General features: G+C 38.1%; 1 protein-coding gene across 1 annotated transcript; it reads right to left on the reverse strand.

The window, feature by feature from the left end:
* On the reverse strand, positions 1 to 27233 carry LOC107698155 (brorin-like). The gene is made up of 4 exons (XM_016499111.1): positions 27048 to 27233; positions 22856 to 23606; positions 19364 to 19493; positions 1 to 791 (listed from the first exon to the last, which is right to left on the reverse strand). Exons 2-4 carry the CDS (start codon positions 23522 to 23524, stop codon positions 640 to 642), a joined length of 951 nt encoding a protein of 316 aa, XP_016354597.1. The 5' UTR covers positions 23525 to 23606; positions 27048 to 27233; the 3' UTR covers positions 1 to 639.

The following is a 27233-nucleotide window of genomic DNA, read 5'->3' on the forward strand; positions in this document are numbered from 1 at the left end:
TGTTGGATGTTACGTGTCACTCCTGACAGTCTTTGACGAAACGTTTCCTTCAGACACATTGACAGCTGTAGGTGCGTTATACATTCTAATAAGACGGATTGAAGTCGATCCGGTATTAAAACGTTACAGCATATCAAAATACAGTGGCTATAAAAAATATAATTTCACTGTAAATCAGATATCTGAATCCAATCATAATCGTTGAACCCGCACATACATAAATAAATATCCTTTAAATGGGTTATAAATCTCAATACAAACTTGAAGTATTAATATAGTTGAATTTGACCCCATGCCTCCTAAGACTATACATGTAACTCTAACGTATGAATCTCATCACTCGTCATGACTCTATGCCAACTCAGAGGCTCCGTGGTAGCGAGAGGAAAGTAGCGTTTCGCACTCTGGCCCTTGGCCTTGTTCCCAGGTTAATTGGCCCGTCCGCTGCATGCTACAGGACACTCTGAGTTCATAGTCATGAACGGTCACAAATGACCGACGGATGTATCGGCACGCGATGCCGGCGTCTTGGCTGCATGTGAGGCTCAGGGCTGCTGTGCTGAGCCCATACGGACCACAGCTGGGACGGGTGATCCAGATCTCCGCAGCTGTCCGGGTGAAGGCTGATGGTCTCGAGCCTTAGCTCGGCTGGCACTCGTTCTTGCTGCAGGTGGCCTGCCGCTCGATACGCCAGGTGCCCTCCTCGTACGTGCAGTAGCAGATGGTACATTCGTCGATCTTAACCTCTCGGCCGGCCGGGATCACCGCTGTGTCCGCGTAGCAATTTGGCCCTGTGCACAGACGGGAGAGGTTGCATCAAATTGAGAGAAAGCCTGTTGAGATCTGCCAACACAACTGCAAGCCCTGGATCTGAGTGGCAGTAACTGTCATGGATCAAGCTGAAATTATGTCAACTGACCTCATGTAAGTTTTATGATGTTTTCAAGTTAGCAGTCAATCTAAGCACAATACTGTGACCCGAGTCAGTTCTTTTTCTGCATGTACGAGGCTGCAGACCAACAAAGAAATGATGAATGAAATATTTAAGAGCCAAATGATTATTCAGTTGATAAATTACAAAATCGCTTGACAGAGTGACAGTTCATTCTGCTCTAGATGCTCTAGATGTGACAAAGGAACAATGTTGTATAAAGGTATAAAATCCAGGGTGTTATTCTAAATTTGATCATAATATTTCTGCCATATAAACATCAAAAGTCAAATGCTGTGTTGATTATAGTGACAATGTCCCCCCCCCCCCCAAAAAAAAAACTTGACATACAGTTGATCCAACTGTATAATTCAACATAATTTTAACAAATAACCAATAATTTCATTCATTCATTAAATAATTTAGTAAAAAAAAAAAAAAAAAAGGAAAATATCGGATTTTTTTTAGAACACCATTGTTAATTTATTCAACATAAACTTAAACCATATCTAACAGTAATGATTCTTGGTAAATTTTGAATCGGACTTGAAAAATTACTCTCAGTTCAGTGAGGGAGTCACTTGTGAACTCAGTAACAGCTCTAAATGATTCGATCTGTTTCATGAATCTTTATGAATAACTCATATCAAGCAATCACTTCATGAGAGTCATTTTTCATTGGTATTCAACACTGGTATGCACAAGATCGTATCTGATTAATAAAAAATAAGCCAATAAAGAGATATGCTACCTAGGTGCAGTTTCCAGCTAATGATTCTTGGTTAATTTTGAATTGAACATGAAAAATGTCTGGCAGTTCAGTGAGGGAGCCACTTGTAAACCCAGTAACAGCTCTAAATGATTCACTGAATCTGATTCAAACTGTTAACTGATGAATCTGTTATTTCAAATGATTCATTACAAACAACCAGTTCATAAAAGTAATTTTTTCATTGGCATTCAGCACTGGTTTGCACAAGATGGTATCTGATTAATTAAAAAAAAAAGCCAATAGAGAGATATGCCACCTAGATGCGGCTTCTGTTTAATGATTCTTGGTTAATTATGAATCGGCCATGAAAAATGCTTGGCAGTTCAGTGAGGGAGCTACTTGTAAACTCAGAACCAGCTCTAAATGATTCACTGAATCTGATTCAAACTGTTGAATCTGTTTTTTTCAAATAAATCATTACAAACAACCAGTTCATAAGAGTCGCTTTTCATTGGCATTCAACACAGGTATGCACAAGACGGTATCTGACAAAACTGAATATGGATGCACACAAAGCACTTGTCACCAATTGTGAATAGATTATAAATGATTCTTGCACATTTTTTGCCGCATTTGTGACAATTTTAGTTGCAGTGTGGATCCCTAATGCAGCTCACTTCATTGAGGCAGGGACATTTCGTCTTTGTAATGGTTGCTTGCAGGCAAGAAGACGAAGGCAGAAGAATAAATTCCAATATCCTCAGGTTTACTGAATAATCCAACTAGGCAGGCATACAGAGGGTGCAAAAACAACATAGCATAACGGTGACTAGACACCGACTGAACGTGAGGGAAGGGTTTATACAGACAACACAAACGAAATGATAGCTGGACACAAATGATAACAAACGAGGAGTGGGAATTCAAACAAAGGAAACAGGAACTAATGACCAACAAACTAAATGACTGTAAATGACAAAACTAAAGTCCATGATTGTGACAGTCTTGGCATCTTGACAGCATTCCTTACTGAACCCACAGATGGCAATCAGTCCTTATCACAATGGTGTTAAATGTTTCATAGGACAATAGTACCTCTAAAGATGTTCACACTGTAGAGCACAGTTCAATATCAGGCCTTCCATAAAACATGACTGTGCCATAACTTCATAGCGGAGTAATTGCTGAGCTCTCGGTGCACCATAAACATTTATCAAGCCGCAAGTGCAGACTCAAACCTTTAGTGTGCTAATCTACAAAGCTCTTCCATTGCATACATTTTTAACTACTCTTATGCAAATGCTCTTTCAAAATGTAAAAAATGTATTCAAACGTATGTGTTTAAACCTGAATGCAGCTATAATGCTTTTGAGGACTTGCTAGAGAAAATAGTAAAGCTGGTTTCTGCAAATAGCTATCGATGAAACCAACACACTGGCAAATAGAAATAAAAAAGACATGGTATAAAATATAGGTGCTATAAGCAACGGTATTCAAAGCCATGGTACAGTGACTTGTGCACATGCATGTGACACATAGAAAGCAGTTGTGTTCATGGGGAATGCATCCCATGTCAGTAAACAGCCATCCACGTTCCTGTCTTGTCTTAACTGTCCTATTATTACTGTAAAGGCAAAAAGACCATGAACAAAACCAAAAAAGAAAACATCCAACTACAGCCAGTGGATGATAGATTGGCACTGCTATGCCACATCATGCACTGGACCATGCAGGTCTAAAATGAATCATCAGGACAAACACTAAATGGCTTGTCACATTCGGAGGCATACGCTATCTAGAAAAAGAGAATTTGTCATGACAAACTCAGACACTGGCTAGACAAAACCTTGCTTGAAATGTTTTAATAGTTTGAATGTATGGATGAAAGGCTTTTCACTACAGGACAATCAAGTCTGATCAATTCGAAAAAATAAAGCCTACTAAGTCAGAACAGCCTGAAGTACTGTGCTGAGTTTGGGGAACACAGCTTGAAAGCTCTAGCAGGAATTAATGGCATTTTACACAGTACACGATGGGTAGCAAGCTTTGCATTCATTTGCCTTATAAATGATTGGGGGTGTGAAACAGGGTATGATACGGCTTCAGCCCCATGCTAGAATATGTAAATATTGCATTCTGTGCTGCATGTAAATGATAGCTAATAAAGCTAAAGGTGAAGTTTATGTCAAAATACATTCTCTTAACCTATTTTATTGTTCATTGGCTTCTGTAAGTAGGCCATTTCATGGGTTTATCTCCCCCAAAAGTGTAAACAAGCCTCCCAGGAACCATCAAAACATTTAGGGTGATCCGCTCATATCTGTCAGTCTCTTTCTAGCTCAACCAATAGCGAGAGTTTGGGGCATGGTAGCAAGCTGAACAGAAGCAATTCAGATTCTGATATAGAATTGCAAGCCAAATTTTGAAGACTTGCCCAAATATGCAAAGACAGACAAAGGAGTAAAACAAGAGTAAACATTAGCGCTTTTGAGATTTGAGTTTCAATGGAGATGCCAAAATTACCAAGGTTCTTTTTGAGCAAAACTTATGTTTTTGTCACGTTATCTCTTTACTGACAAGCCCCAGATAAAGTAGTAAGATATCGTAAGGATTTTAATAATTGTAATGGTGTGATGAGTGTAAGGGGCGTTTACAAAGGTTGTTTGAAAATATGCTTTATTTTTGTAATTGTGTGGTGGCACCACTAGCCATCACACTAGTATCCATGCCAATTGTGACTGGAGCACAAAACCAGTCATAAGTAGCACGGGTATATTTGTAGCAATTGCCAACAATACACTGAATGGGTCAAAATTATCGATTTTTCTTTTATGCCAAAAATTATTTGGATATTAAGTAAAGATCATGTTCCATGCAAATATTTTGTAAATTTCCTACCGTAAATATATCAAAACTTAATTTTTGATTAGTATATGACTGGTTTTGTGGTCCAAGGTCACAATTTTTCTCTATAAAATGTTTTTCTCCATAGAACAGAATGCAAACTAAAAAGTCTTGAATTTAGTCATAAAAGTCTTTATTATAATTTCAAGATCTTAAATCTGGGGATAGAAAGACAAGAAGATATGTCTTAATGTGAGGGCTAAACTTGAAAAGATTGTGATTTCATTGAATAAATATAAGCTAAACGTTTCAAAGTCAAAACGTGGTTTGGCTGTTTTTAAATGAACGCACCTCTGAAAGGAACCGACTATCTTCAGAAAAGATTCAATGGCATTTTCAGTTCACCTTATCTGTAATGCCTGATAAAGTATATATATATATATATATATATATATATAGAGAGAGAGAGAGAGAGAGAGAGAGAGAGAGAGTTGTTTAGATTTAACTAAACAGTTGTTTAGATTTTTAGAAGGCATAGCTTGTGGTCAACCCACCGGTTCACATTTACAACTGCGTGTTTGCTGCTTAAAAATAAGGGTCAATTTTCACACTAGTCTGAACAAAAATAGCAGATGGGCTTATTGAAAATGCACATTCATTCTCTGCCAGTAGATGGCACTTGTAGAGACTAGTTTTTGTTTTTGTTCCATTTTTGTTCAGACTAGTGTGAAAATTGACCCATATTTTTAAGCAGGCTATATTTTTTTTTATTAATATAGCCTATTTATTTATACTTTTGACTCATCCCTTTTCTTAAAAAATGGTTTAAAGGCTAAAATGTTTATCATTTTATAAAATGTTTTGTTTTTGTGAAAACCTGTACCTAAATTGTAAATCATGCCTTGTAAGTCATGTCATATTTTAGCACTCCATAATCAACTTTATTCATATAAACCATAATTTCCCAACAACAAAATTGTGGCCAGTTGAATGCTGAGTGGCTATTAACTTTGGAAAACCACAAGCCACAGCGGTTGGTGTACAAAAAAGTTAATGCCAAGCCCTGATTGGGTGTGAACATTTGCTGTCCAAAATCACTCACTCATTCACTACTCCCTATTATAGTGATTGCCACTATATAGAAAATCAAGGAATATATTTTGTACATATATGGCTATTCTGCTGGGAACTACTGTACATATAAGAGCTAAATACATTATTAGTACGCAGCAGCCATGAAAAGATGAAAAATGTGATCATGTGCAGTGTGCACACCAGCAGGATACTTGCGAACGAGCTTGGAAAGCTCCGGCTGCCTCCATTCCATTGATAATAAACCGAGAACATGCTGTGTAAAATGGCTTTTATAGTCAGAATTTTTCAATGGAAGTTATAGTACTCTTCAGCAATGAGAAACTGCTGGAACAGGCTACAGGACTATGCTGAATTTGGTGGATGTAGTTAGGTTTAGAATTTAAATTTTAAGTCTCAGGTTAGAAATTTAAAAAAAAAAAAACTCAAAAAGATAATAATGGCTTTGTCAAGCTAACAAAATTAATACAAAAACGATGTTTTAAGTCTCAGGTTAGAAATAAAAAAAAAAAAAAAACTCAAAAAGATAATAATGGCTTTGTCAAGCTAACAAAATTAATACAAAAACGATGCCATTAAAGAGAAATGCTACCTAGTTTTGGTTCCTTGCCGCTGTCGCCTCTGGCTTGCTTAGTTGGGGACACTTCATTTCCAGCGATATCATTGACTTGATTGCAAATGATTGCAAAGATACTATTTAAACTGAACTGAGCTGGATGATGACATCACTGAATTCAATGATGAACTGTCTTTAACTGAAAAATGAGTGTTTACTATTGTCATTTTGCATTATTGACACACTATTTTCCTAATTAATGCTGTTCAGTTGCTTTGACACAATCTGTATTGTTAAAAGCGCTATATAAATAAAGGTGACTTGACTTGACTTGACTTGACTTGACCTAGGCGCAGATTCCATTTACCCCTTTTTTACATCCCCCAAACAAGGATGAATTGGTATTCAGCCTCTAAAAGACATTATCATAGAAGATGGAAGACTACATAAAATGAATGCGGGCACATCGATCATCTTGGATATTTGGCCAATGCTGTCAAGATGTCATCCAATCCATATTTATAATCATTTCAGAGCAGAGCAAACACTTTAGATTCCTGCCCTCAAATATCAAGACTGTGGAAGTAAAAGCAGCTGGCACAGCTGATTCATCGTGATGGGTTATATCTCAAATCACCCTATGGCTCTGTACTATATGTGCATTAATACTGCTGCCATGTATGTTTACCTGTTGCATAACAGAACATGATTATGTATTGTTGCATTATATGTGATCATTGGTACACAGAGAGAGGGGGTAGAGAAAGTTGAAAAAGGAGGACGAAGAGGATCGGGAGGAAGATAAATGGGTTGGGTACACAGCAACAAACAAAACAGCAGTGGAGCAGTATGCATGCTGCATTTTTGGCAGTGGAGAGGAGTGTTTAATCACGCTGAGCAGACCCTTATCCTCGCCGCCTATTAAAGCACTGCTGTAGAGGCTAAATTCAAGAGAGAGCACCATTAAAGACTTTGGTCCATTCAGAGATGAATTGCATTCCCCATGGTACAGTGGTAATTGAGATAAAAAGCAAAGGAGGAGGAAAGGAAAGCTTGGATCCTGAAAATGACATGATCTTTTAAAGCTCATTAGAGATGATGCTCTCTGAAAGAGCCGGGATCATAGCTCACACTGCTCTGAGAATAAGTAAAAAGGAAATCCCTCTAATGCAGTTCTTTAGTACGTATGCATTATAAATGCCATATACATTTACTTACTTTTGTGGAAATGATGGCTGGGCTGGGATGGATGGAGAAGGTATACACAGATTTGCAGCGGTATATTTTATTCTGGAAGTGCCAGTGGATGGACTTCACTAAAACATTAATGAACAATTTCAACATTCTCATAATAAGACACACGCTATGCCGTATGGACCAGGGTAGTGTTGCACCAGCCGTTTGTTAGTTCTTACTTAAAATGGAACATAAAGTATATACTAGGGGCTTAGTAACTTTACTTGATTGCACCATTTGTTCTTAAGAAAGAATAGCTAGCATGTCATATGATCTCCGTAAAATAATGCAAAGTGGAATAATGACGTTTACCCTCAGTGATCCAATAACTGTCAAATATGTGAGCAGAATGTAGTGAATTTCAGTTTATTCTTAATTATCAGCATATCCCTGATCCTTGAACTTCTTTTGCCTCAAATAAAAAAAAATGGTAAAAATTTTACCATATTTTACCATTGAAATATGATGCTACTTAAATGAATAGCTTATATGGCCGATATAATATGGGTGAAATAAAGCCAATATTGACACAAAATGCACCAAAAGTGCTCTCCATACTGAAAATGAAAATTTGCTGAAAATGTTCTCACCCTCAGGCCATCCAAGACATAGATGAGTTTGTTAAGGACACATTATTATGACTTACGGACTGGTATTTTGGCCAGAAGCAACGGGTTAAATTTAAAATGTCTTAATGATGTTTGTGTTTCTCACAAACATGCAGCTGTTCACTTCACAAGATGATAATAGATTGACTGGAGTCATGTGTATTACTTGTGGATAGTGCTGGGCAATATACTGGTTTAAACAGTAAACTGGTTTGAATTAAACACACAGTATGAATTTAAAAAAAAAACGGCATAGTATGGCTAACGTAGACAGTGTCGTGAACTGAATGGGGATACCTATTACCTGCATACTCTTCTGACTAATGGCTGGAGAACTTTTAGAACTATTAATAACACACAACTAATTCTTTAACTGGGCATGAACTGTAAACGGCCATCAACAGAGCGTGAAATATTGGAAGAAAATCCTAAATACTGAATTGGGGTGAGGGTTTATGTATCTCTGAGGGGGACTGACTGTCTTCAGAAAAATTAAGATATTATTGTTTCATCTAACATCCATTAATCTAGTATTTAAAAGCGCAGCGCTGCTTTGTTTAAAGCGGTAACCAAGGAAACGCTGCATCACTGCTGTTCCATAAGCACCACCTGCTGTCAGAGAGTGAATTTGCGCTCTTCTTCAGCCCATCTGCTGTTCGTTTTGTGCAGATATATTTTATGCAGTATAGTTTATCAAAGCTAAGGTCAGACCATTCTGTTTTTGCTTCAGATTTTGAAATTATACAATCTAATTTACATTAACTGTTCATACTACATATAGCATGTTTGTTTGGATCGTGATTAAAATGCAGTGATTCTATAAGTAAGAATCCTAAAAAAAAACAAGATACAGATTTTAGTTTAAACTGACCAGCACTACATGTGTATTATTGTGATGTTTTTATCAGCTGTTTGGACTGACGGCACCCATTCACTGCAGAGAATCCGTTGGTCAGCAAGGGATGTAATGCTACATTTCTCCAAATCTGTTCCAAATCTTAGATGGCATGAGGGTGAGTAAATTTTCATCAATTTTTCTTGTTTTTTTCACATTTTAAAACATTTATTTATCATGATTGATTTTATTAGACATGCACAACACAGACCAATGTACACAGAGGAGTGCTTTTTAGGTCGGGTTTGTGTTGAAGAGCCACTAACCAAGTAATTTATTCACATAATGTTCTCTCTCTTAATATGTAAATGAGTGTCAATGTCAACATTGCCATGTCTTAAGAATTGAAGTATTATGCAATTGAGTCAGTTTGCTATTTCATTCCAACCACTACTCCTTCTGTAAATATTTAGTTTATATAGAGTTCAACATTTCAAGTTTAATGGTGCAATGCAAAAATATTTTATTAGTGTGCATGCAGTTACTTTGCATCAAAACTAGGCTTAGCTGTAACTTACACACAGCTGGTGCAACCGGCCCCAGGATTCTTTCTAATTTGTTGAACTTTCATGTATGAGAAAGATGCCTTTAACATAAATGCATGGCATTTTGATTTCAGACATCTGTTAAATACATCTGTGAGGTTTGCTTTTCAAATCCCGTTCTCCTACTTTCCTGCATCTCCTGGGCATAAAAGTCTGGAAAAATAGTGTTTCAGGAGAATGTACAGAGAGCTGGAGGTGCTGTGAATATAAAATCACTGTCCTCTACTTCTCCCCTTCAGTATCGCAGAGAATCAAGCCCCATTACAAACGGATAAAACCATCAGCGCAACAAATCCGGGCGAACATATTTCTCCAGAGGAAGAAAGAAAAAGAAGAAGTATTTGAGATGAGCTGAGGCCTGAAAGTGATTTCTAGGGCCTCTCTTAAGCCCCCATGAATATTTCTCCCTCCAATTTTTTCTTTCTTTTTTTTGGAAAATACAAGTGATCCCTTTCTCCCCCCAGCAACGTGGATTTTCAGGGCTTTCGGCTCATGCTCAAAATGTTTATTGCAACCTCCTCAGATTAGCAGTGACCCCAGTTTCTGAGCCCTTCTAGAAGAGGGCTTGTTTCCCTGTACGTTGCCAAGGCAATGGCCCACATGAGAGGAGGTCGACAAAAAGGAAAGGGCTGCAGGGAAATAAAAAGCATCTCTTCCTGTTTGTAACACGTGCAAGGTATTAGTAGATATTTTGATTCACCTCAGTGACTCTCTTTTGAGTTCCCTAAAAAGATTCATTTAAATTCATTCACTGATTTGTTGACAGATTCTTTCAGCTGGTTAAATCCATATACCAGTAGGTGTTAGCATAATTTTATTTATTTATTTTATATATAATTTATTTATTCAAAAATCTGTCTTTGCTGTGAATGCAACTGATTCACATTCGCAACTAAACGAACATGACCACCTTGTAACATGTCACAGTTTTAACTTTTATTCAAAAGGTTGGAGTGATGAGCAAAATGACTGGTGGGTAAATTTCCTTCTCCACTGCCTTCGGAGAGCACTTAAAGGGATAATTCACTCAAAAATGAAAATTCTGTCATTAATTACTCACCCTCATGTCGTTCCAAATCCGCAAGACCTTTGTTCATCTTTGGAACACAAATTAAGATATTTTTGATGAAACCCAAGAGCTTTCTGACCCTGCATAGACAGCAATGTAACTGAAACTTTTAAGGCCCAGAAAGGCAGTAAGGACATTGTTAAAATAGTCCATGTGACATCAGTGGTTCAACCATCATTTTATGAAGCAACAACACTATTTTTTACGAGAATACCACAACTCATACATACCATGGCATACACAGAACAGAATAAATTGTTGAATAAAGTTATTATTTTTGTTTCATTTGTGCACAAAATGTATTCCCGTAGCTTCATCTAAAATATCTTAATTTGTGTTCCAAAGATGAACGATGGTCTTATGGGTTTGGAATGACATGAGAGTGAGTAATTAACGACTTTAATTAATGAGTGAGTAATTAGTGAGTAATTAATGATTTTTTTTGGTGAACTATCCCTTTAAGGTCAAAGACAACGCACCTACGATGACTCGTTCAGTGCCGATTTGAGTCGTTCCATGAGCCTTTGAAAGAAGGAAAACTGTTATGCTTTTTAAAAGGAGATACTTCAGTGAATGAAAAAATATTCATTGTCAGAGCCAGTACATGAAAGTAAAAGAGAACTATTTGTTCACTTTAAAGATTTGCTCACTTGTTTGTTCAAAAACACTGATTCATTCACAGCACCTAGGCAGTTATGTGTAGCTTTATAGTGACTAATTGCATGTGGTTAAACATTATATGACCCGTTGATGCTGTTTTAATTATCACACAAAAATTCCTTATAAAAGCACATTTATCCTTACCTTAAAGAGGGTCTTACATCTTTGGGAGTTTGTGATATTGGTGCAGCTTTCTCTATGAATCTTAAAGCAGCAAAAAGCACTCAAAAGAATCACTCAACGCTAAGTTTCTTATTTACTGACAGTCCCTCAGTGAGAGAAAACAGCTATGACTGAATCGGGATGGTTTTTTTCACCCCGTTCTTTTTGAGTCCCAACATTGCAGCTCCTCACAGATGTTCTTTGATATTCATGAACAACTGCCTGGGGTGGATATTAGCAATAGTGTTCACTTTCATCTCCCCCCATGGCACTTCTCCCAGCATACTCCTCCAACAACAGACCCAGGCAGCGCTCTGCACAGGAACATAATACTTCATTCAGCAGCTAAGAAAGAGGTGCTTACCTCTGCTCTTCATGAGCAACAAATAGAGATATCAGCCCTCGTGACTGCTTTATGCACCCTTTGTGCTTTTCACATGTTAACAACCACTTAAAATTAATGAAACTGTGGCTAATAGGATGAAATGTGCACCACGGCCTTGAAGATGTAGGTGGCCTTGCACTGTTTACTGCATTTTTTGCAAGCTGCTGACGTTGGCCACAGATGAATCAGCTCAATGATGAGGCGTTCTAATGACCGAACAAATTGCAAGCATTTACGTCTTTTGAATTGTGCATGTGCTTTCTGTGACCTGAGCTAAAACAGTCGGAGGGGGAGGCTTTTGTTGCCCCTGGGTATGCCGTGGTGAGCGTGAACCGAGCACAAGATTATGATTATGAGAGAAATGCTTGCAACCCATTTAGAAATCGATTCTCCTCACTGCTTCCCCATTCAGTGTCAAGTCTGCCAACCAAAATGAAGACGACAGCCCCCATTTCTACTGCAGCTATTATCATTTCATCCCTCCGACACCACATTTTTCTCAAAGGGAAATAATTATTTCACTTTCATACAAAGGCGCAGTCAATCAGATGGTAACTGACTCTTAATGGTACCAATTAAATAATCATTCTCCTTCTGATTTATTGGACAAGTCACTTACACAGAAAGTTGAAAAAGTTTTGTTTTGAGCAAGGGGTCAAGTTTTAGCTGGGTAGCAATGCTCCTTTAGCCCTTGCTTGTAGATACATTAACTGATGCTGAGAAGCATTTTTTTTCCAATGCCAGCCATTTGAAATCAGCTGTGCATTCTGATGAATGAAACTTATATAGCACTAATATATTAGTATTTTATTGTGCCATATCTTTTTTTAAGGGCTCTTAATAGTGTAAATTGGATTTATATCTATCTGTTACTTTTGACGTCAGGGCATAGGATAGTTTCTATTCAACTGCCCACCCATCCAACCAACCATTAAAATTTGTGGTCAGTAAGATGTTTAAAAGACATCGCTTATGTTCACCAAGACTGCATTTATTTGATCAAAAATACAGCAAGGACAAGTCACTTGCACAGAAAGTTTAAAAAGTTTTGTTTTGAGCAAGGGGTCAAGTTTTAGCTGGTTAGCAATGCTCCTTTAGCCCTTGCTTGTAGATACATTAACTGATGCTGAGAAGCATTTTTTTTCCAATGACAGCCATTTGAAATCAGCTGTGCATTCTGATGAATTAAACTTATATAGCACTAATATATTAGTATTTTATTGTGCCATATCTTTTTTTAAGGGCTCTTAATAGTGTAAATTGGATTTATATCTATCTGTTACTTTTGACGTCAGGGCATAGGATAGTTTCTATTCAACTGCCCACCCATCCAACCAACCATTAAAATTTGTGGTCAGTAAGATGTTTAAAAGACATCGCTTATGTTCACCAAGACTGCATTTATTTGATCAAAAATACAGCAAAAACGGTAACATTCTGAATTACTATTAAAATTTAAAAGAATTGTTATTATTTAATATATTTTAAAATGTCATTTATTCCTGTGATGCAAAGCTGACTTTTCAGCAGCCATTACTTCTGTCTTCAGTGTCACATGATCCTTCAGAAATCATTATAATATGTTGATTTCTGATTTCTTATTATGATCAAGGTTGAAACCAGTTGTGCTGCTTAATATTTTTGTGGACCATGATACATTTCAGGATTCTTTGATAAAAAGAAAGTTCAAAAGAACAGCATTTATTTAAAATTACATTTTTGTAACATTGCAAATGTCTTTATGGCCACTTTTGAATAATTTAATGCAGCTTTGCTGAGTAAAAGTATTAGTTCCTTTCAAAAAATTCAAAAATCTTACTGACCCCAAACCCTTGAACATCCATCTGTAAATCTTTAAAACAGTCGGTGCCGTGGGCAGCGTTCCAACATGCCAACATATAGCATAGCGTGCCAACATAAAATACAGCAAAAACGGTAACATTCTGAATTACTATTACAATTTAAAAGAATTGTTATTATTTCATATATTTTAAAATGTCATTTATTCCTGTGATGCAAAGCTGACTTTTCAGCAGCCATTACTTCTGTCTTCAGTGTCACATGATCCTTCAGAAATCATTATAATATGTTGATTTCTGATTTCTTATTATGATCAAGGTTGAAACCAGTTGTGCTGCTTAATATTTTTGTGGACCATGATACATTTCAGGATTCTTTGATAAAAAGAAAGTTCAAAAGAACAGCATTTATTTAAAATTACATTTTTGTAACATTGCAAATGTCTTTATGGCCACTTTTGAATAATTTAATGCAGCTTTGCTGAGTAAAAGTATTAGTTCCTTTCAAAAAATTCAAAAATCTTACTGACCCCAAACCCTTGAACATCCATCTGTAAATCTTTAAAACAGTCGGTGCCGTGGGCAGCGTTCCAACATGCCAACATATAGCATAGCGTGCCAACATATAGCACTGTTGCGCTGTGGGCATTCCAAGTTCGATTCCCGGCTTGTGGACCTTTCCCGATCCTGCACCCTCTCTCTCCCCCACATCACTTCTTGTCACTCACTACACTGTCCTATCTAAAAAACAAAAATGACAAAAACAAACCTTATAAAAAAAAACTAAAGTTTTTTCGTTTTGTTTTTCAAATTTCCAAATATGGCTTTAACAAGCCATCATTCAAAGCTGGTCTTGATAATCATTACTTTTCAAGTCAAAACGTACAATTATTTGAATTAATTTGAATACTTCTTCCTTAAAGGGGTCCTATTATGCTTTTTCACAAATTCAACTTTAGTTAGTCTGTAATGTTGCTGTTTGAGCATAAAAAAGATCTGCAAAGTTACAAAGCTTAAAGTCCAGTTCAAAAGGAGAAATTTTATTTAACAGAAATCACTTTTCAAAAACTACAACGAACGACTCGTTTGGACTACAACGCATATTTTCCGGGATTTGTGATATCACAAATATCGACGAATGGGACGAGACCTGTTTGAGCTGCGCTAGAGAAGGCAACAAGTGTTATCACTATGTCGGAGACACGCTAGCTTTCCCAAGGCAGACGAACTTAGAGTGGTTAATCATCCGGGTTTAAATCGCGCTCAAATTGCGCTGATTTTGACGCAATATTTACAATGAAGCTCGCAGGCGGCTATGGTAAGGGGCATGACATTTCCCGACCAGGCGCCCAGTGCTGCCAATCACAACACACACTGGCCCAGCTAACCAATCACAGCACATTTTGTATTTCAGAAGGTGGGCCTTCATTTGATACAGGAACTATTCGAGCCGTTCATGCCAGACTGGGGAGAGAGGTGTTGTAATAATGTAAAATATGTGAAAAATAATGTGTTTTTCGAACAACCTAGTATGAGAGCCTGTTCTAGTACACCCCCAAAACAAAATCAAGACTTTGTAAAAGAGCCTAATAGGACCCCTTTAAATTCAAATTTGAATTCAAATTCTGCAGAGCACAACCCTGGCGTTCTTAGACCATCATCATTGGCTTAATGTCAGTTTGGCTCCAGAGTGATCAATCATGACATTTCTGGCTCAAATGACTGGCCCTTCAGAAGTGATTCTATGCCCGACTTGAAATCATGTACTTCCAAGGGCTCCAGTGTCAGTCGTTAAAAAAAAAATGCCAATGGCCTCCTTGGTGTTCTCCTGTCAAACGCTAAGTTTGTGTATGTGATTATCATCCTCATCAGATGCCATGTTAGAACTAGTTGTCACAGCTGGCACCCATCCTACGGTGTCACCGTGCAAAGCTTTGAAGTCTTATTTTTTGAAGAGTGCAAATCTCATGGGGTCAGAGCATCTGGCTGCTTCTTGCATTGCATCTGTGCAGGAGTCTTTGTACCTCAGACATTCACAGCAAAAGCCTCAGAGGTGCCACCCATTGCACTCGCGTCTCTCTGTGATCCACCCCCACAAGACATACGTAGGAACCACAGGAAACACAAACAGAGTATTAGAGTGATTTTATCTATAGAAACAATTCCGAGATGAAATCAAATTGCAGACTACCTGGCAAGCGCGATGAAGCCGAGACGAGCCACGGTATTACGGCACGCCGTGAAATCACTAGGCGGCTGTAATCTTGTGCGTTGAGCAAAAATGTTTCCAATCCATCATAAAACCATACAGCTTGACTGCTTGAGTGTGCACATACATTTGTAAAACTGTTTGAATTCACCACGGCACGACTTGATGAAATTGGCCCACTTTTGTTCCTTGGATTCCATCTCACAGCCAAACACCAACTGAGATATTTGATCAGGGAGTCTTGGCAGCATCTCAGCAAATGCCAAGATGATTCATTTAAACATGTGTGCTCTTTAAAATAATTGCCCCACATCGCCCTTCCCCCTATTGTCCACACTACACTGAGAGTTTAGCTGCCGAGTCAGAGATCCATTTACCAAGTCATCATTTCTTATCTGCTGAAGGAGGCAGCGTGGCTGCCGGTGCCATATTACATCAGGATCCAGGCGTACACAAGAAGCAACAGTCTTGGACATGCTGTCTAAAAGCATCTCAAACAGCTCTATATAACCCACACTGATTCAGAAAACTTCTCCCAAGACATTGTAATGTGTTCCAATCACAGAACACTCACACACTAACCCGAGGTCACTGCTTTTCTTTCCTCTACCGCCTGAAAAACAGTCCTCTGGCCAAAAAGAGAACAACAGCACGCACAAGACAGACAAAAGGTCTGTTCAGAAACCTAGTGAGTTGCCTCGCTGTCTGCTGTCTATATAGGCAGCATCTAAACTGTCATCACACAAATAGCGCTCCTCATTCGACTTTCAGTTGATTTCATTAACACATGCTGCTGTAACCCCTCTCTCCCGGGTCCTCAACGCCACACCTCGTTCTTGTTCCGAGTGGGTCTCGGTCATGGGAGGTGGACACATTAACAAGGAGGCTAAAGACTGCAGCCTCTAGCATCAGTCGCTAGTGCATCTCTTGAGATCAGGGGAGTGCGGTTTACCTGCACAGCACCTACCCGCTGGCCTCCGTTACACTCATCCCCCGAAACCTCACTCCCATCCGGGTCACGGCACCAATGTTACTCCTCTCCCCCAGGTCCTCACCGCCACACCTCATTCTTGTTCCAAGTGGGTCTCGAACCCAGGTCTCCAGCATGGTAGGCGGACGCACTAACAAGCCTCTAGCGTCAGTCGCTAGTGTGTCTCTTGAGATCAGGGAAGTGAGGTTTACCTGCACAGCACCTACCCGCTGGCCTCCGTTACACTGCTACAGTATACTAACAGCACAATACTACAATAAAATAATTCATTTGACATATAACAGGTCACTGTGCTATAAAAATATTATGTAAGTTTCAGAGCTCAAAACTTTCTCGTTAATCTAAAAACAGCTTATATTGAAGCCAACCTGCCAAAACAACAGCTTGTGGAATGTACCACTTTATGATGTAATAGTGATGCTAAACACCGCCTCGGCAGAAGAAGCTCAACGCCTGTTTCTACATCGCTGCCTGTTTAGCCCCGCCCACCGATTCACACATGTAGTAGGTAAATGACAAGAGCGGCAAATGCAGGTCTACGCAGAAACCAAACGATAAACTTTATTTGATGAAATCAAGCGTAGCGTTAGTTCTGGCAGGTCACGTTAGTCAAGCTGACCTTCAGCTGATCCCCATCTACCTATGGGAATATGACACCTATCTAAGCATTCATATATAAGGTCCCTCAGTATTATCAGCAGTTTTCGCATGCTAATTGTCAATCATCTTTGACGATAGTGGTCCTGACAGAACTTTATTTTTAATGAAGTGCCAGACCACATCAGTAAGAACGTGGTCCTTTGTTCACTTAATTTTACCACGGATTCGTTTACAAACAAGGCACAATTCAATGCGGGATTTTCAGAAAGACTGAAACTAAAAGACGATGCTGTGCCAACTATATATATGTGGCACCACACCAGTGTGAGTAACTGTTTTTATTATGTGATCACTATTGCTTTGTCTGTTATTACAGATCGTTTGATATGTACTGAGTATTTATGCATTTTTAACCTACTATAAATCACTGTAGCATCCACCAGTGAAGGATGTAGGCTGTCAAACATACACAACTGTTAGCCAATCGTTAGCATTTACTTCCGAAACTACAATAATTAAAACACCTATTCAAAAAGAGCGTTTCCAATGAGGGTGGTTAAAACAGGACAGAAAGTAGCCTATTACTTCTAAATTATGATGTTTTTTTTATGTAAAAAGCTTGATAACATTATAAGTGGACCTCAAAAAACAGTACACAATAAAAAACAAAGGCAGTTCATGACCTCTTTAAAGCATTTGGTATCATTAAGTAACAATGAACAATACTTTTACAGCACTTCTTAATATAGAACAATGTTAATTGTAGATTTTTTTTTTGTAAAAAGTTAATAATTTTATTCAACAGTAAAATCTAAAGTGACAGTAAAGACAAGTTGTTAAAAAATTATTTCAAATAATGCTGTTCTTTCGAACAGAATGCTGTTCTATTCATCAAATAATCCTGATTTTAAAACATGGTTACCTCAAAAATATTAAGCTGCACAAACAATAAGTAACAATTAATTAGTAATAATATTTCACAATATTACTGATTTTACAGTATTTTTGTACAGTATATCAAATAAATACAGCCTAAATACAGCCAAAAACACTGTACCAGCCAACCAATTGTTGTTCATTATTAGTTGTTCATGATTGTCAATACATGACATAATATTAAGAAATCATATTTATTGCAAAAAAGTGTTACCATTTTATAAATAACTTTTCCATACCAATGAACATTTTGAAAAAAAAAAAAATTGATAATCAACCTTGTCCCCCATCTTGGATTTGTTTTGTTTTGTTTCAGCACATTGCCTTATAGGATTGCCTTCTCTGCAAAGTATACACGTAATGTTCTGCCTAAGAATTCAACTAAAAGAAGGTATCTCAGATTCCTCGTGGAACAGCCTTCTTGTCGGGAGCGCACCGAACATCTCTTAAAATGCTGCTTCTGTAGGCAGCTCACTAGATTTTGTAACAGAGCAAAAAAAGGCTGCCGTGCAAGGGTGCTTTTCATGTAGAGTGGCTTTGAAAATACTTCCGTCTCTGCAGCAGGCGCTTTGACGAGGGAGTGCATTTATGTACCTTATACTTCTGTATTTGCAGCCAAATGGAGGAAAAAAACATGTGTAAAAGTTTAATCATCTGTGCCCTAGGGCTGGAGAAAGCAGACTGCAACCGAAACACCTGCCTGTGTTAATCACCTCACCTCCTGGAAACAAGCAGAGCAACTTTGCAGGTTCATTAGTGCTATTGCTGTCTGAATAATGCATGCCGGCAACTATCTTAAACAAAGGCCTGCAGACAAATATGATCTCCTTGGGTTTGCATCACCTCACTGAAGTAAAATGGCTATCATAGAACAATAAGATGGATGCACACGTAGGCCATACGAGAGGCGGTGAGATCTGCGGCTCTGTGCATGCTTTCTGTGAATTTTCTTCATGGTATGGTAATTGGGTGAAGTGGACAGAAGTCTCTGTGGTCATTTTACAGAAGCGATTCTAACCTACCTCTCTCTCGCTCCTGGGGGACACAGCGGGGGTTCTGCGGTTCAGGGGATGGCGGTTTGAGAGGTATGAGGAGGAATAACAGAGAAAGGCTGGAAGAATTCGACCACTTACCGCTCTTACACACTGGGCAGCACTGGTCAGGCTCATATTCCGGATCAACACACTCGGTCTGTGGGCAAGCTGACACAGAACACAGAACCTCTCCACTGGGCTCACAACGGCACTTCTCGCATGGAGACACCTGGAAGCACAGGTAGACGAGAAACAAAACCTTCTGTAGCGACCTTCGTTATACTATTACAGACATCAGAGGAAGAACAAGCGCTCTGATTTGTGGCGTGCTTCTTTGAGGGAACTGATGAGTGTTCAGTTTAATTGATGAGCACGCTCATACAATCCTGCCAATCACATCACTTGGAGTATATTAACAATTCTTACCTAATTTCTTCTGGCAATTCCTCTGGCATTGCTCATCTCCCTTCCTTTCTTTCCATATTCATGGGTCCATGGGGAACTCTGAGTTGTGCCTTATGCTTCAGCCCATTCATTATGGATGAATGTCAATACATGTTTACTTTTTTGAGTGATTCTTCAACTACAGGCACTTTTAGGTCCCGAGGGTTGATTTTTATTAAAACTTTTTCCCCCCATTTTGTTACACGAAGGTCATATTAAAACTACCATGGAAACTTTTCAGCGTGCCTTCATTTATATTTGCTATTTTTCCAATGTCTTTTATATATAGATTTTACCCTCTTCTCAGACCCAGCCTTTTGATGTTAAAATATAAGAATCCATTTTATCCAAATAAAGTGTGAAACATAAACCATTTCTATTTTTATTGTGTGTAAACACTTTATGATAAGGTTCTATTTGTTCACAATCAGGGAAAAAAAACAGTTGATGTGAGCTAACAATGAAAAATACTTTTTTTTATTATCTTAATATAAATATTAAAAATTTATGATCAAAAGTTGTATCTGTTAATTGTATTTAATGGACCTGAGTTAACATGAACTAACAATGAACAGTTGTATTTTAATTAGCTACTGTTAAAAAAATATATAAATACTGTTACAAATGTATTGCTCATTGTTAATGTTAGTTTTAATTAATTGACGTCAACTAATTGGACCTTATTGTAAAGTGTTACCAATTATTTATATATATAAAATTTTACATACTTAATGACTTTTCCTCAGCTGTAGCATATTTTCTATCACAAACAACAAATTTGCCACTAATAATTTACCCAGCGTGTGAAGAAAACCTTCAAAGTCCAGGTATATATCAGTTGTCAACAGAATATTAACACATTACGTAAAGCCTTTATGTATAATGCATTATAAATGGTTATTAAAGGGTATAATGCATTATAATTATTCATAATGTGTTTTGTAATACATTATTGCTTGTCGTAAATAATTAAAACTGAATTTAAAATGCATAATGTAACAATGATTTGATAAGTGTTATCGGGGCTGCATCCGAAAACTGAAAAATGCTGCCTTCAGAGGACACATTATAAGGTAGGGAGGCATCAAGGCACATCCAAATCCAAAGTTAGCTTCACCTCCTGTCTCATGAGATACCTTCATCTGATCGATTTTTGAAGGCAGGCTAGGCAGCATAGATGTATCTTTCGCTGCCTTTGACATCCTACAATCCTGTGTGTTCCATTCAGTATTATAGTAATTAAATATCCGTTTAGTTATCACCAAAACTCGTTCTGTTTTATTGTAGATCATTAAACAGTTACACTGCCTGCAAAGTCATTGCCTGATAAGGCAGCGAGGCAGCAAGTCAGCTGCTTAGGGTTATGGATGCAGCCAATATATTACAAAGCATAATTAATGCATTAAAACTACTTTTATAATGCATTATACATAAAGGCTTTAAGTAAAGTGTTACCCAATATTTTTTTAACAGTTGCATTCTGTCGAAGTATGCAACAAATCTGGAAGTAGTTTTAGATGTCTGTATCTACGATACATAAAATGTTAGCTATGAAATTAGCCTTAGTAGGGGAAAGAGTCTGCCATTTTTTTCCATTAATGTTTTAAATGGCAATTCCACCACCATCATTTTCATGAATGGTGATTTCAGATGTGGTGGAAATTATGGTTCAGTGAATTTGCTGTGATTCATATTGTTGGATGGACATTGTTAGAAGACAAATTAAATCAAGTAGCAAGTACAAAAAGGGTTTAATTTTTAAAAATCCACTGCACCCAAAGTACCCATAGTTGAAGAAACAGCCACATGCATTTTATGAACCTGAGCCGAACTGTATTAATGTGATAAATTCAGAGTCTTTCTGTCAAACAGTGGATTTCTCAAGCATTCATGTGACTCTACAGATGTCTCCAAAATCACATACTGAATATATGAACAAACGATCAGTTTTGCTCACTGCTTCTTCTCTGCTTTCACTGCTCTTCACTGCTTTTAAAATACAACATGCTTTTAAAATACAACAAAATACAATGTCTGTTCTGGCATTAGCATTTCTGTAAAAAGAACCTTCTGCACACAGTATCTCCTGAGACAATCTTCAACGAATCAAACAGAGGACAATGTGTCACCTCCAATTGTGATGAAAAATAAAATAAAAATTCACAAGGGGTTTCTAAAATTGAAAAGTTCAGCAGAGGCGAGCACGGATTAATTCGGCAGCTCCCCCTGAGAGGCTCACATTGTGGGACTAAACAGATATGATACCAGGACTCATTTTGTTCTGCCGAGGGTTTAATTGTTACCTTTGCAGTCTGCATATGCATTAGGTGCGGCTGAGCAGAACCAATAAATTCAGCGCTCGGTCATTACCACTCTTTGTATAAAGCGCTTATGCTGACTTCTGCATTAATAAATCTCACTGCTCGCCATAAAGCTCAGGTGTTTTGGATAAGGACTCCAATGACACAGGAGGAGGAACCAATGCAAACTGAATGAAGAGCATAAGCTGTAGAAGCAGCTAATGGCTTTGGCTACACTGTGGGGCGAGACACACAGTTCAAAAAGAATCATTTGAGCACCTGCTGCTACTCTAAAACCGATGACATGCGTTTTTCACTAAAGGCAAAATTAGAGAGCATCATAATAGGGCCTTACAGGGAAAACAGGCCTATCGTCTTCTCTTACATAACAGCCTAAGCAAGATAAGTCACCATTAGTTTCGCATAATAATTGAACTCTTCACACTTTCAGAGCAGAAAATGCAGGAAAAACAATATTTTATCTTGTTGCGAGCCTCGTCCCTGGGGAAAGACTGGGGCTGAGGAAGAGTGATGGATTAAAAATGAACAAATGTGCAATTTTGAAATTTCATTTTTGGCTCGCTGGAATCAATATATAATCAAGACATGATGTGCACACATTAGATTTCTTCAACTGGACAGAAAACTCCACTGGACCACAAAAATTCAATTCCATGAACAGAGATTCATAGGAGTAAAGATCTAAACGCAAGGACTTCACATAATCTGCCATAAAATAAAGGTCACTCATGGCCCTCCTGACACTGTTGAATACAGATAAAAGAGAGGAATAAACCTAGTTAAAGCTGGCATATGGATAATGAAGTACTTAATGTGTTGGGCTAACCTTAAACTCCTCCAGAGACGAGTAGATCTTTCCTCGAAATTCACAGTAGTTTTTCTTCTCTTTGCACTGCGGGCAGCACTGGCTGGTGTCGACGCGCAGGCAACGAGGGTGAAGTTTTGGACACTCTGGTTGGGCGCACAAAGGACCCTCATCTGTGCACAGGCATGGGCAGGTGGAGGGTCCCGGGGTGAATTTCTCCCCAATGGCGAACACAAACCCCGTTTCGTCCATGCAGCCTTTCCCCCTATAATCGGGGTACGCATACTCATCAATCGCATCCAGAGAGATGTTGGCCTCTTCCGTTGGTGCCTCTTCGGTTTGCTTGAGCGATTCTTGCTCACCCCAGGCTTCGAGGGTCTTGCCTTGAAGTTTGAACCCTCGTCTCAATGAACTCAAGTTGGGTCTGGTCCTGCCAGAACTGGATTTGTTCCCACCCTTGATCCCCTCCAGTTCAAGATTACTCAGCTCCTCCAGACGCTGCTTTGCACCGGGGCTCAGCACGCCCTCCTTGGTCTGGGTCAGAACGCGCTCCAAGCGCTCTTTCTCCCCACCCTCTGGCACCGACACAATGGGATTGCCCCGTGCGCTCGTATACAAGAGCCAGCTAACAAAGATAAGTCCTGTTGTCATGGCAACCGAGTGAAGCATCTCGCTCCTCTCCACCAGCATAAAATGTCGGGACTGCACCTGGACTCACATTACAATCCTCAAATTGCAGGTAGAGTCTAGTACAGCAGAAGCATCGTCACATCTGTAAAAGAAACAAACTGCAGAGTTCAGCACCATGGACAGGGGCAATGCAATGTTATGGTGCATTCAGTTCCTCCTGGGAAGTTTGTATTTATGAGTTTGGAAGTTGTAATTATGACGTGTTCAAGTCACTTTGGTTGGATCAATAGGGTAGTATATTGATCCAATATGATGTGTTATTGCTTTTTATGTTTTTATTTGATTTATGAAGCTGCTGCTAATTGAATCGCCATATATCCTATTGTAATTGTACAATACTGTCATATTTTGTGCAAACAAATTTTCAACAAATTTTCCGTCAATACAGATGCTGCACCCTTTGCATCCAACATATTTTCTCGATGACATGTCCCCAACTTCAAAATTGGGGGCTTAAAGAAAGTTCAGAGTTTTCCACATGTAATTACAAATTTGTGATTTTGGTCATGGTCGTTCAACTCATAAATTCAATCTTTCAGACATGACTTGAATGCATCATCAGTCAGAGAAGTTGGCTACAGCAGCTATCAAACAACTGACCCAAAATCAATTCTCTTAAGGAGTGCAACACTAGAAACAGTGATCTACAACACTCCTTTAAAAACCCTTTCAATGATTCTTCAGTCAAGCTGCAATCATGCAGGCTGTAACTGATTCTGTGCTTCTGTAGATTTCATGAAAATATAATACGTAAATGGTATTTAACAGAAGTTTTGTTTTATTTAACCAAAGTTGAACAGAATATAGAGCAGACTGAAATAATAGCTACTCATTTTTACTAACAACTAATGAGCATAATCATTCACTGATTGCAATAAATTGACCAAATTTGAATAAGACATCTTGAATTGACCACAATTTGAATAAGCCACCATGAATTTGCAAGCATTGCCTGTCTAAATGTTCCTTTTGCTCACAATCCAGTTTTCAACAATAGTTTTGTGGTTCAGACCCATTTACTGTCTTCCCAGTATGCACTAGAGTATGAATAATTATGATTGTGTGACTGTTTAAATTGCTGTTGTTGTTTTTTTTTTTGTCATGTTTAGTAATCTGTTGCCAGGACGGATTTGTTTCACTAATGAACAAATATTTGATTGTTACCCTTGTCATGTTTCATGTAGCAAGTGTTGTCATCTGTGAGGTCTTTAACATATTAAATTAATGCTTTTTATTTTATGAGTGTTAGTGTAGTGAGTGTTTATGTGATGTGGTCAACAGACAACAAGGCTTTGCTCTGAGTCACTCATACATTTCTCATAAATAAATGAGATGGATAATATATGTAAAATATAAAGAAATCTTCAGTTATGTAATCTAAATAAATTATTGTTACAATTACAAATTGTTATTTAGTACTAATAAGATTGATATTTGTTTTAATTCCTATTAACTGTATTTGTTTAACATAATTGTTTTATTTTATCTATTTGCAGAATTACTCACATTTAAGGAGCTGATTTGACTGATACTGAATTCTAAACAGAGTTATATGTAATTTGTTGCCATAATTTTAAGTAAATGTAATGTAGACAGAATATTTCCTAAAATAGAAAATAACCAAAAAATATATAATTAATTACATAATTTGTTTTCTCTTTTTTTTTTTTAAGAGATATACAACTTTCCCATGCTGGAAACGTGTGAAGGCTTACTGCCTTGGGTGTAATCACATACCGACAGCAATCTTCCAATCACACCTCCACACATCAATTTTCACGGGGATGATGGACACAAAAGTAAATTGCCTCAAGGGAACTTGAGTCACAAGTACTTTAATAACTCCTCTATTCTCCGTCCAGCTAAGCGCAATCAATTCACTTCAATTTAATCTGTTAAATGACACGAAGAGGTTAATCGTGAAATAGATTTAGACGGGGGAAAAAAGGGATCGTGGAAAAAATATTTAAGCAACATCACACAAGTATGATTGCTGTTGTGCTGAATATCAGCATGGCTTTTATTATGCTATAGGCACAAGGCTGCAGGTTATCACAGCTATGCTATAATATTAAAGTGACAATGAAACGGAAGTAGCGACATAACTTTTCTTATGTATTGTGATGTATATCCGAGTGTAGCGGACTATCGAAAAACAAACAAAAAAGTAAGGTGGGGACTTGATTCTGTCTGCCAGTTCTTGATTGGATGTTAAAATGTGGGCATCGAACTCAAAAGTGGAGGTAGATACATATGAGCTTGTGGGGCGAAATTATTGTTGATTCCGCTGTAAGGAAATAACAAGAAGAATAACAAAGTGCAGTAAACGGTAAAACTGTATGCACTACAAACCAGTTTGTTCACAATTAAGATAATACATTAAAATAATATGGTTAAGAGACACCAGTCTGCAATATCAAGCAGCAAAATTAGCTGTTTTGTACAGCTAAAAATAGCTGGAAGCCAATGACACCAGAAGCCAGACACATTAAATTTAACACGCATTTAGAATTTTCATTGCATTAACTTTAACAACAACAGCCTGTCTGAACCACAGAAATTAATCTTATACTAAATTTACATTGTGTTTATACAGTTCTACAATTCAGTTAGCCTATACACTTATAAGTAGGCGAATTAATATCAATTCACGTATGTTTTAGTCAAAAATTGGTCAGTTAATTAGTATATTTCTTTTCTGTCAACTAAAATAGTACCACAAGAACCCAAACCTCAAAGCGAACTGAAAACCGGACTAGAACCACAGTGTAAAGTGGATCGGAGCGCTCAAAGCGCTCAGTCGGCTCCAGCTTCAATCCACTCCGGGTTTCTCACTCACCAGTAGCGAGAGAAATCCGTTCAGAGCGATCGCGAAGCCTGAGGAAAAAAATCACCAAAACCTAACTTCGGAAAACTCATGAAATGTGAACACTCAATTTCAGACGAAAATTACATCATTAACTGTTAATCTAAACTCGCATTTAAGCATAAACAACCATGCATGCAGCTATCCCAACTCCAGTCCCTGTGGGCTGTGGAGCCTGTTGATGCAATGCACATGTGCTCTTCATAGCATCATTCACATCCACTCGAAAATCACATCTTCAGCCTCACATTTAACCATAGAAAGTGTGACATCTCAGGTGCAAAATCACTTTAATAACTGAGGCAATCATTTGGAGTTGAAGCTGAGAAGGAGAAAAAGAGGCGTAGATAATGATGCGACACAAAGCAGATGCAAAACCACTGTCTGCGCTGTAATAGAAGCTATTATCCTTAATATTCCCATCACCCACATAAGTTAATCAACGTAACGTAACCCAAAGAAAAAGCCTTTACGGAAACCAAACATAGCGAGTAGTCTATCCATATCACACTTAACTCTGCGCCCGTGAATATCAGTTCTGTTCATACACGTTTAAGCGCATCGGTCATGCAGAACAGTATATGGACTCTTCTTAAACGTTTAACTGTAACTTTACAATGCCATGTAGAGGCGTCAAAACAGACTAGACGTCCATACCTGCATCTTTCCGTAGGTGTGGTTGATGTGTTGTGTAGATAGTTGTCACACAGTTGATATCGAGGCTCGTTCATCAGTCTCCGCACACTCCACATCACCTCACAACTGCACTCAGGAAATAGGAAATTTAGTTTTAATGGTGCCACTAACGAGGACGTCGGGGCTGTTAATGTTTCCTCAGCTCTT

Source organism: Sinocyclocheilus anshuiensis, unplaced genomic scaffold (assembly GCF_001515605.1).
Source record: "Sinocyclocheilus anshuiensis isolate Anshui unplaced genomic scaffold, SAMN03320099.WGS_v1.1 scaffold1734, whole genome shotgun sequence".
Lineage (NCBI taxonomy): Eukaryota > Metazoa > Chordata > Actinopteri > Cypriniformes > Cyprinidae > Sinocyclocheilus > Sinocyclocheilus anshuiensis.

What these genes read in the sequence shown, in the direction of transcription:
- LOC107698155 (XM_016499111.1), bottom strand. Translation starts at nt 23,524, where the DNA reads ATGCTGGTGGAGAGGAGCGAGATGCTTCACTCGGTTGCCATGACAACA. An exon ending in CGTCTCTGGAGGAGTTTAAG is followed by an intron (nt 19,494 to 22,855) that starts GTTAGCCCAACA and finishes CTGTGCTTCCAG; the next exon opens with GTGTCTCCATGCGAGAAGTG. An exon ending in CTGCCCAGTGTGTAAGAGCG is followed by an intron (nt 792 to 19,363) that starts GTAAGTGGTCGA and finishes GTCTGTGCACAG; the next exon opens with GGCCAAATTGCTACGCGGAC.